Source organism: Diorhabda carinulata, chromosome 5 (genome assembly GCF_026250575.1).
Source record: "Diorhabda carinulata isolate Delta chromosome 5, icDioCari1.1, whole genome shotgun sequence".
NCBI classification, from domain to species: domain Eukaryota; kingdom Metazoa; phylum Arthropoda; class Insecta; order Coleoptera; family Chrysomelidae; genus Diorhabda; species Diorhabda carinulata.
The window spans coordinates 13,561,332-13,573,457 of NC_079464.1; the positions used below are offsets into that span (position 1 = coordinate 13,561,332).

Below are 12,126 nucleotides of genomic sequence, written 5' to 3' on the forward strand. Positions count from 1 at the left end.
CGTTGTTCGAGATTTATTTCGGATTAGTGGTGCATATTATGGTGATTTATTCCACCATTACTATGAAACGCAGCCTCAAAATTCGTGAAAATATTTCCGGATCCGTCGTGTATCATATTTAATACCAAGTTGCAATAATCTAACCGGATATCAAAATCTTGTTTGTTGCTAATTATTAGATTTGTTAATTGGTTTATTAATAGTTTTTATTGTTATTAATATTAGCTTTCAATTTAGATAAAGCTATCTAGCGACAATAATAAGATTATAAGAACAGTTCAAATAAGTACAGGTAGGTTAATGTGAGAATTTTTCATCCAGAATAAATTTTCAATTTCTGTTTCGACGAACCAGCCTAATAGACGTTGGAAAAAATTCTCGCCATTTACCCAATTTCTTAAGATATATTGGGACAGAAATAAGATTTCGATTCGCAGAAATTGTTGAATATTCGATTATTGGATATAAAGTGCCACTTAATTGGGTAAAATTAAGAAAATTCTTCTTTTTTAAGTATATATTCTCAAATATACCTTCTAGTGGTGGACCCTAAAATGTGAAAATAATTTCTCAGATCCACTTTTGTCATAATTTGTCCCCCAAGAAGCTGTAATTTAATCCGTTCCTGAGACATGTACTTAGTTACCCACTCGATCATAATTCTGGACAACCTTGTATAGTTTAATGAGTGCACAATATGTTATTGGTACAAAAACGAGTCTTCCCACCGGTTGAACAGTTAGAAAGAATTGTTGGTTTTCATAACAATCGCCTCATTTATCGATCAATTTGACTCAGACTGATTTCTGATTCTGATTTCAATTCGATCGAAAATGTGAGAGGTCAGATAGGACGTTTATACCAGGAATATGACAATTTTCCGCAGTGTTTAAATTAAAATCCTATCTGAAGATCCATCTTCTTCGACTTCATATATTATATCTTTTAAAAACTATTAATTGTCTTGGTGTCATTTGCATAAATTCATCCCCCTTAGAACTATCTACAATTTCCGTTCAGCCTCTTTATTTTTAATTCCTAGTTAATGGAATGGAATATGGAAATTGATGTAAACATTTAAATTAAATAAAACCGAGTGAATTAGAAGATTAGTTAACTTTTTTCTCAAAAGAAAATTCCTCCTTTACCAAAACAAAAAAAACTGAACCAAGTATGATTCTAATACGAATGTGATCCAAAACATATCTCGTTGTTTATAAGATGTTATTATCGTTAAAGGAAGTTTACATAATAAAACGAAATATTCATTTTAATTATAAAAACATAACATAGTATGAACTTCACTTAATAAAACCCAAATCGATAAAAGCTGTAGAAATATAACCAAATTAACTTGAACAGAAGACACGCGACCAGACGACTGATTTAAACGTTTTTGTTTGGCAACATATTGGTTAATTAATTGGTATATTTCCACCAAATTAACTATTTTTATGACTATGTACAGAACCGTTTACTTCTTCGACGAGTCTTTTACGTTACTCCAACTTTAACTACCAATAATAAGTTTAACGATTATTCTTACAGAGTTCAATAACCCGATTGAAGTTAAACTTTTTCGATTGATAAATTCTGATCTTTTTTGGATAGTTTTTAAGGAAAGACTTATATATAAACAATTTCTAGTTGAAAACAAAATTTTTATTTTCACACCATCCAAAATAGAAAAGAAAGAACCACATAAAAAGGGGGTTGAGTAACTGGCTAATTACTCAATAGCTTCATAAAAAAACAAACTCCAAAGAAAATATGCATTCAAATTCATAGATTGAATCATCACGCCAAACTTTATAGAATTAAAAAAATATATTTTTCGCTCTAAAAACAACAATTGGTATTAGTAATGTAAGTAGTAATTAAACAATTTCGAAGTATTGGCATAGTAAAAAAGAGTTTAACTTAAATCAAACCCTTCACCCTCAAAACAAAAGGAACTTAATAAAGATAACTGGAATTTTTGTGAGCACTATAATAAAAGAACAAAGTTAAAAAGATATTTGAAACGCTTACCAGCAAATACAAAGAATAATATCACTACACCACAAATTTACTAAAATTTACTTTGATTTGAACACTTGAGTGTAGGTAGTTAAAGGACGACGAGGTGGGATCTTGCATCCAAAGGAGAAAATTAAAAAAAATCCACTCTGCCCACTCAAACATGACGTTGTGAATTTTAAATTCCTATAAATTATCTTAATTTTTTTGTTACAATATAGTTGTTACCGTTGGAACTATCGTTTCGATATTTACCCTCCCGACTTTCCCTCCTGTCTAGGCGTGCTTTTCATTTAAAGGAAAACGGCCCTGCTACTAAGGGCAAAATAGGGAAACTTATCGGGGAAGCACTGAGCCACCTCTCAGGCATTTATAGCTACAGCTTTTTGTCGGAGCGTAGTCATCCCTTAACGATTCTCTTTCGCTCGGGCCAAGGACCCTGAAAGGGTAACTGATAATTAGCTTGCCCTTGTACCGTTTCTGCACTGGCGGCAGCAGCTGCTTTTTTTAAAAAGGAAGTAACCCACAGCAATTACAGTGGTGACAAAATCGACACTACTTTCATGAATTCAGATATCCAGGTCCTTTAAAATGTGGTATATCCAGTTTCTTCCTTCTTTTTGATAACTTCACTGTTGATCGTTATTAGTTTTGTAAAAAAACCGTTGCGCTATAAAAGCTATTCAAAAATATAATCAACGTTGCCAAATTAGCAAATTAGAAAGATACCTGAGTTGGAAGCTAGACTACAGGGTGTTATTAAAAGTCCCAATTATTATTTTTAACTTAACTGATAATTCGCTTACCAAAGTTGTGACCGATCATATGAGCAACAGTAGTGGCAACAACACCTACAACAGGTGAATATTCCGTGCTTATACCTCCGGAATATTCATAAGTACAAATTGGACCTTTTAGAGCCTTTCCAACAACGCCCTTATCGAAATTAAATTTTCTGAAACAAGTTAAAAAATTTGTAAATTATTGTAAATATTTGTAAACATTGTTCTTATAATGACATGGAATATTGATTCCATTTTCATAATGGCGCAGTTACAGGATTCGCGAAAAATACTTACGTTAAAAGTTGAGCATTGTCATTTGGATGAGTAGTGGTTAATTTTTCTCTCCTGTAACGTAGAAAATTTGCGAGCGTCGTATCTCCATTACCAGAAAATTGAATTTCGTCATTTTCACTCCAAATCACAACTCCTACTAAAGCTATAAAAATATTTAAAGAAGAGTACAGCTGAAATTAAAATAAACGTGTAATTAGTCGAAATTATTTTCTGATGTGTTTAAAAATAGAAATAGTGTAATAGAGAGATCGTTAGCGAAAGAAGTGCTACTGAAATGGAAACAGAAAATTAAAACATTGTAATGACAAATGAACAAAGGAGTATTAAATGAGATTGATTCAAATTGTTTTTTAATAAATTTATTCACTCGATATTATGAATTAACTGAGCACCACTCATATTTTTCTCGATATTATTTATTTATTGATAACTTACTATACGACAAAGGCCATGGACCTTGTTTGACAGTGACAGTTGTTAATTAATTTAAACTATAATATCACATAATCTTGTTTTGACAGTAATTCGTATTAAACCTCGTTTAAGACTAAAACGTTTTTTTAATACTTCTAATCTTCTACAAGGTCCAGATTCGTAAATCTATGGAATATTGCTCGCTTTTCGACTTTTAGGCAATCCAAGGTTCAGTTCAGAAACTTGGATAGCTTAGAGCATAGAAAAAAAGTCGTCGACCTAAATCTATTTAATCGATACTACCACGGAAAATACAAATTTAAAATAAATATTGATAGTATATTAAGTTGGAATTTTTGGTGATAATCATACTGAACATACAGTTTACACCAACACTCACAATTGCACTGTCTGACGCGCGTTTCGATAAACTCAGTTTACCTTCAGTCTCTGAAGACGATAACTTGGTTATCGAAGCGCATGTCAGAGTTTTTTTATGTAAAAAGCGAGTACAACAGAGTAAACCCTTTTACACTCGAGTAATTCGATTGGTGTCTTCCGTGGATATTGATATCGAACTTCTGTAGGTTGTAGTGGTAGGGAAAGCTGATTTCACAGGCTTCCACTTCTCCAAAGCGTCTGCAAGTGAACTCAGCAACGTCTGCCAGTCAAGTAGGTCTTGTAAAAACAGCTCTAGGTGGGATTATTATGGACAACTGGGAAGAGCATCTGCCGTGGTAGTATCGGTGAAACAGAGTCAAATCGGCGATCTTTCTTCTATGCTCTAAGCTGTCCAAGTTTCTCGTCAATTCTGGTTAATAAGTTTTTGAAGGTAATATAAAAGATCATCGCAATTTATTGATCTATTAGAACCTTTGCTTACCCTCACGGATTTTTTAGTTCTTTGGGATCAGATGGAGTGTGATCTTCATTTATTTTGTAAATCACTTAGAATAGAGCAGGTTTCTTTAGAAAAGTTTATAGAATATATTGAATCATCAAAAAATCAAAGATCGATAAATTAGTCCTTCTTGGTGTTAATATTAGTCATTGAGTTTATTTACGAAACTATCATTGAAATACGTCAAAAGGAAAAATTATAACAGAAAAAATTTACTTCTTGCGACCTTTCTAACTAAAAAAACATCGGTCGAATTTTTTCTAAATCTATATGATGTTTAGCCAAAGTTATTCATGGCCAAAAATGGTAATGATGGTGAAAAATTGTGTCTATCAAAAATTAATCATAAACAATATTGATTTTCGAATTATTAATGCACTCCTATTCTACATCTTATAAAATGAAACCCGTTGCGTATCGCCAATTGTAAATTTATTACGTTATATACTTACACCATTGATAATATTGGCAATAGATTTGGCATGGTTGATAGTTTCGGTTTTACTTTCTCCCAATTGTTTGTAAAGTTGATTGTCTATAACAAGAACTAATTCTACATATTTGGATTCTTTGTTGGCATTGTAAGGTCCCCTAAGTAACGGTTGATCTCGCTTATACTGGAAGAAAAAAATATAATACAATATAAAGTGAACAATAAATCGACTCGAATCGCACGCTCGCGATCAAAAGTCTCCTGCAAAAAATCTTTAACTTTCCTTCCATTTCTGATTTTAGCACCTAAAAACTATCAGTCTTAGCTTCATAGTGAACGATCCATGTCAAATGTCAAACAATTGAAAATGGTTATAAATAACAGTAAAGAAAATACAACTTTAAATGCAGGATTTCTAGCTCGAACTTTTCTCTAAAGTTCATGCTTCTATAGGTTTCCAGCTAATTTCGACATCCTGTATATATTACATTAAGGAACACGTGATACTCTAAAATTTCTTCTATGTATCGGTTCGCCAATAATCCCTCAGCTCCATTACCAGTTTCAATAGAAAACAAATCGTTTTTTGGTTGAATTGAAATTCTCGTCGAAACTATCCAAAAATCCGCTCCAAAAGCTACGTTTTTTTATGCAACACTGAGCTAATATTTCACCAGGTCTTCTGTAGACTCCCCTTCGTTTATCCCTACCATGCAGGTACATTCTGCTTTTATCTAAAAAAAGATCGGAGCCCCATTGTTCAATTAACGTCTTCCCTGGCAAAACGTAGACCTGGGGTTAATTTGCGGCCATCAGGATCTTAAAACAATTCGCATAAAATTAAACTCTGTTTAAACCCTGAAGATGATATGCGAATTGCAATTAGCAACATATATCTAAACAACGATGAGGTAATTGCAAACTTGCAGTCACTACATCTCATTAAACATTTATTGGTTTTTATTTTATACGAAAAGTATTTTGTTAAAATTATAAATAAAATTAATATGAATCAGATAAGACGATGTTTTTATCAATGCAACGAAAGAAAAGATCGAAATATACATCGTATTTGAAGATATTTATCTCTAGAGATCGCCAACAATTTTCTCTCTACAAAATAAGTTGCAGTTTGGACGCCAATGAAGATTATTTTCAAACACCACGTAGCAATTTAAATTACAATGATTCCAGATTTGATTGACAAACATATTTTTAAATTAATTACAAAATTATGTGAATTTCCTGTGAAGATTAACCCGTGTTCAAACTGCATATAACCGTTTCCACTCATAACAAATAACTGACTCTTCAAGGGAAATTTTAGGCCTTGAGAAATATTACTAAGTACAATTATAATTGAGAAATTAACTACTCACTCTTAATATCCGATCATCCTTATTGTCATGGGAATTTTCGTGGTCAACAACATCTCCTTTATATCCACAAGTCTTGTTATGTCTTAGCGAATCGGAGTGTTTATATAAAAAATGTTCGGATTGTATATCGGCGAGTTTATTTTTAGTTTCGATGTAATGCATTTCTTTTCCGTCGAAGATGACTCCCGAAAGTCCATCGCACGTCGAGATTGCCACCCACGAATCGGGTTTCCCACGAACTTTTCCACTATAATCGCAAAGATCTACATCCTGAAAGAAAATATTGATAATCGAAATGTCACAATTAATGTAAGTCCGAACAAATCAATTTTAATATGAAGTAAAAAAGATTGAGATTTAATTTAATTAACGACTGATATTAAAATTATTTCATACAGGAAAGGTGTACCAATCGCAACAAAGTCCATATTGTAAATTTTCTAAATAAATCATATGGTTTTCCGGTTACTAATACTCCTACTAGAGCCACTTCATCATGGTTTGTATGATGGTATATACCAGAAATAGAATTTTGACCGCGAGATGTGCTAAAACTTTTCAAAGACTTAGACATCAATAAAGCCACTTATCCCGGTGGAATACCATCAATTGTATGGCATGCAAACACTTCTCCCTATCATATATTATGACCCTGTAGATTTGAAACTTGCTCGAGTTGAAGCCATACGAAAAAAGATGGTTCCCAACAACTATCGCCCGATCGCTTTTGTCCTAACCATTGCCAAGGTGATGGAGAAAATCTTTAACCAACAAATCTTGAATTATGGTTTATGTTCATCTCTACCAGTAAAAGTTGTTGCATTTTCATTTTCGTTACTGTCGTCATTTTGCATATTAGATTCTTCGCTTGCTACTGATTCAGACTCATGTCGGAATAATTGATGTCATGAATTTCGTCATCAATATCAATAAATTGTTGTAGGGTTGGACAGTACTTTGTTTGTTATTATACAAATGTTTGTAAATTTTCAAAATACTCAAAATATTTACCTAAACTCTGCGGAATTCACGTAAACGGCTAAGAATAAAGTTTTGAAAACGGATTGAACTCAAAACCGACTGACAAAAGGTGACAAGTGTGCTAAAAATAGCAAGAACAGGTAAGTACTTTGTAAATACTTTGATGAGTCTATTAGACACCTTGACCGGATAAAGGTTGATTTTCTTTCGTTTTAGTATGTGATCTATAACATCCCTCACTTGTACAATTGTAGAACTGCTAGAATATGGAATTAAAGTTAAATAAGTGAACATTTTCTAATTTCCGTACTAAAAGGAGGGCAAAGAAATTGAGAAATAGTTAGTCACATAAAAGCACAACAGCTCAACTGGACTGGGCATATAATAAGAAGAAAACCGACTGAAATTAACAAAAGAATAACGCAATGGATTCCATTGTGGCCAAGGAGAAGAGGCAGGCCAAGAAAGACTTGGAAAAAACGAAATAGAGAACTTAATATAGAGAAGTGGAAGGTAAAATGCCGGAACCGAAATAATAACAAAAGCAGTCAAAACAGACGATGAACTATAAAGAAGACAAAAATGGAAAACGAGGAGTAAACCACCTCAAAAAAGGGTTTTTAAGCGCTATAAGCGATGGCTATAATCTAAAGGATTGAAAGGTTTGATGATGATGAAATAACCTTATGATAATGGACATGTAAATTTGTATGTCCAAACTCTCGATTGACTTCAGAACCTTTTCCAATTTTCGACACTGTTTGGTCTACCTCAAACGATATCCATCACCCTCAATGAATTCGAATAATTAATAATAATAAAAACAAACCATTAAAATTGAACATAGCAGAACTGTTTAATACTTCTTATAATTCTTCTGGTGAAAATACGAGATAAAGTATATAGCTGAAGATTTCACGCATGAAACTTCACAAAATTTAATTACGAACCTGTAATGAAGGTTTGTGGATTTTATAGTCTCCGTTTTCTTGATGTTTGTGAAAAAATCCTTGTGGTATCAAATCTTTATTTATGGTTAAATCTAGTATCATGTCTTGTCCATCAACTTCCATTTTGATTTGTATATAATCGGTGTGTGTTCCAGTCTAAACAAAAAAAGTAATTGATAAATTTAAAATTAAACAAATAATGATATTTAAATGAAACCATCACGTTTTATTATTTAATTTCTATTAATCAAATGAAACACCATGATAATTGAATTTTACTTTTCGAATATATACATGACCTCTGTCAAATGTCACTATTAATGCCATTTTAGTTTTAGATACGACAGTTGCTATTTAATTTTCAAGATATGGCACCACTGATGTGATTATGTCAAATCTGACGTTGACATCATGAAAACATTTTCAATGTTGAACGTACTCAGAACGTATTGTCATACGAGTGCTATTTGAGTTGTTTATATATTCTTGAAACATTAATCTTGGTGAAAAAAATTTCCTTGGTTTTCTGAATTTAATCGTGATCGTATTCCGCTACAGGATAAATGTCGTGGAGGTCGTCCAAAATCATGGTATACCATGAAATTGAGGCATACTTGGGGAAGAATTTAACTCGCATACATTCAATGTTGCGTGAGGATTTGTTTGTCAAAAAGATTTTTACGCGCTGGACACCTAACGTAAACATTATTTAAGGGTGATTAGGTAACTACGTCTTATAAAGTGCCGTGAGATCAGGGTTGCTTAAAGAGAAACTAGTGTCATCTGCAATGTCGTTTATAAATAGAAGAAACAAAATAGGGACTAGTACTGAGCCTTGGAGCACTCCACATTCTATTGACTACTTGTATCAACCCTTACAAACTGACTTCTGTAAGTTTGTAAACACCGAAAGAGTGCAATTGGGCGATAATTAGAGGCATTATTTTCATCTCCTCCTTTATGGCGTTTTTGTTTTTTTTTTTGAGTAAATAAAATTGGAATCGATTTTGTGAGTGGAAACTGAAATTTTTGTAGAAATATTTTTGTAGAACGTGATATATTCAAGTAGCGTTCATACCACCTCGTGTTTAGTCGACGAAATTTGTCTTTTTTCTCTTCCATGATAAAGTTTCGGTTTCACAAGTGTATGACGGCTGAATTCAGTGGCAGGATGTTGTTCATCTGTAACAAAAAAAACATAGTGTAACATAGTAAATTCGCTCTGTATTCAGTTAATTTAAATAATGCTATTTTACATTGAAAAAACACCGGTTTCCCATGCACAATTTAAAATAAATATGAACGATCACGTCATAATATTCAAGTACCAACAGGGACGAAATAAGGACAAGTGAAATTGAGTTGAAATTATTATTAATGAGGAAATATGATATCCATGCTTCAAATGAATCATAGTTTCATATCATACACATAGGTGATGATATTTTGAGATACAAGCCTTTTTAGGAAAATGAATTTATGTTTAAAGTAAACACCATATATTTATATAGATCAAAATATCTAAATTTTTGATTCATCAATATAAACCACTTTTGCTTTTATTATTTCAGTGCTTGGCATTCCCTCTAACGACTAATAATCGTCGTCTATTTGGTTCCATTCGTTTTTTCAGGGTATTCCAAAGATGTGAAGTGAAAGTAGGACACTGCTTTCTGAGTTCAATTTGTTCCACATAACATTCTTCCTTTCCAATTCTTTCAAATACTCTTTGCACAGATTCGAGGAATGCTTGGAATCGTTGTCATGCAGGAAGAGAAATTTTCTGTCGATCAGGCTCTGGCAAGAACGTACTTCATATTCCTTAGCATCCAGTCGTTCTATCTCCAAAACATTACCAAACCATCACCGAAAAAACCTCAACTTTTAACTGTAGTAGTATTCAAAGACATGTCCCCAGATCAAATGGCTCAAGTTGCTATTTCTGGGCCAGTGAGTTGTCGATCACGTCTACTGATTTTTCGAAGCTGATCAGAACTCAAGACTCTTGAAGATGCATAGTTTTTCACATTGTAGTCCACGGTACCTACGTCGAGATATTTTTAATTCAGTTTTTATAGCAAGGGGTTTATTTACATTTTTTCTTTTGAATAATATAATTTGAGTTTGTGCAGCGCAGTTAGTTTCGTTTATAATAAATAGTCGTAGTGAACATTGAATATGAATTTGAATAAATTATTATAGTTAGTTAAGTGATAGTGATAAGTGCATTATTATAAGTTAGTGTAGTGTATAGTGTTTAAATAAATTATTAGACGGTGTCTATTAATTCACCCATGAACAGAAATCCGTATAAATATTATTTTGAAATTTAATGAATGGATTATGGGGTGGGCAAAAACTTTTGATCGGTAGTGTAGCAAAGCACTTTTGTAACCGAATTTTCCACAACTTAAATGCTTGGAATTAGGGATCTTATCGAATGCTTTTGAAAGTTGGTGAATTTGCTTAATCTAATCGTTTTTCTTTAAACGTCTACAGGCAAATAGGGTGCATGGTCATTTAATCACGTTATTTTCACGAAAAAAATTGTCTATCTGCTGAGTGTGTGGTGTATTAGTTTACTGTAACTGTACGTTGATGTTAAAGCTTTTTTACTGCCTTTACTTATCCTGTATTACCAAAGAAAACTGCGTACATATTTTTTTGACATTATCTTCAGAGAATAGAACTTCTTTTACAGCTGATTTATTGCTGCATACTATAAATTTCCTGCGGTGTGTGTTTTTCATCATTTATAACGCTCCAATTTTTTTGGTACAAATATTTAACACTCTCATCTTGTAGACAATCCAAATTATACTTTTCATTTGTAATATTTGTACTTTGGTGATCCATATTTGGGACTGCTTTGTTGTGCTTTTCCTGAATGAGTATCACATTTTTGCTTTGAGAAGATAGGTAAGCCTTTCTCATCACTCCTTTTATTGCATAAATTTAAGAAATATTTGACAAGGACGTGGGAACAGGTACAAAAGTCCTGATATTGATGTGAAATAATTTATTGATGGCATCTGGCACGAATGTGAAGGAATGTCTTTTCCTAAAAACAAATCTTTATTTGTCTATGAAAATCCTGTTTAGTAGTTGAGTTTTCTTAAATTTAAGTTAAAAAGAAACACATAGATGGCACCACTTGAGGCAAACATTATTATTATCACGGATTTTAGGTCAAATTTTGTACCTAAAACATTTTTGTCTGTGGTAGCAGTTGTGGTTGCATCACCTTCATTTAAAATCAAGACACCACCTCACGTGATACTACTATACATGGAAGGTTATAATGCAACTTTATGAATAAATGCGATGGAGTCATAAATTTTCGTGACTCTTGCAAAACCAATATAGGAGGTAACATCAAATTTTTTCCTTTCTTTGTCGGGTAGGTAGAATCGTTATTAAATTTTTTTTCTAAATATAACCAAGATTAGTTCTTTTCGATATTGAGATGATTTAATCTTGGTTATAGAAGAATTACTTGGAAAAACTCGATAATAAATAAATGGTGATAGCGTTTGTATCGATGATATATGAACCGCCCTCGTATTATTCTTCGTTCTAATCATATCGACCTGAAATTGAATAATTTAATGCTCAACGAACATCTTGTGTTTTAGCATATTTTTACATTTACACAATAAACACCTCACATCATCACTCCCACGCCGTTTCAGTTGTAACAGCGAAAGTTAATAGGATTAACTGAAACGACCTTTTCTCTCAATAGAATGAAACATTTTTCATAATATTTCTTTTGACGATTACGATTTTCTCAACGAAACATTTTAAGTATCATCAATCCGGGCTCAATGAAATCATGTTTACGTATCATTAAGTTTTGACATTGAACAAATATTTTTTCAGTCGTTTCTTATTTTCGCTTGCGCTTACATTATGCCACGTGCAATACGTTGCAGACGACACAAAATTAAACAGAATTGCACCAGTTTTA

The 12,126-nt window shown here is 32.5% G+C and overlaps 1 protein-coding gene across 2 annotated transcripts in view; it reads right to left on the reverse strand.

Annotated features, from left to right (window-relative positions):
• Window positions 1-12,126, reverse strand: part of LOC130894422 (uncharacterized) — an 87,265-nt gene that overhangs the window by 36,302 nt on the left and 38,837 nt on the right. Inside the window, exons 2-7 of one of the 2 annotated variants that reach the window (XM_057801260.1) lie at window positions 9,238-9,338; window positions 8,157-8,312; window positions 6,226-6,495; window positions 4,866-5,030; window positions 3,099-3,268; window positions 2,826-2,974 (exon numbers count right to left, since the gene is read on the reverse strand). In XM_057801260.1, the coding sequence (XP_057657243.1) occupies window positions 2,826-2,974; window positions 3,099-3,268; window positions 4,866-5,030; window positions 6,226-6,495; window positions 8,157-8,312; window positions 9,238-9,338 (1,011 nt within the window). Of the gene's footprint in view, window positions 1-2,825; window positions 2,975-3,098; window positions 3,269-4,865; window positions 5,031-6,225; window positions 6,496-8,156; window positions 8,313-9,234; window positions 9,339-12,126 lie in introns of both variants that reach the window. The other variant, XM_057801259.1, reaches the window with a different exon arrangement.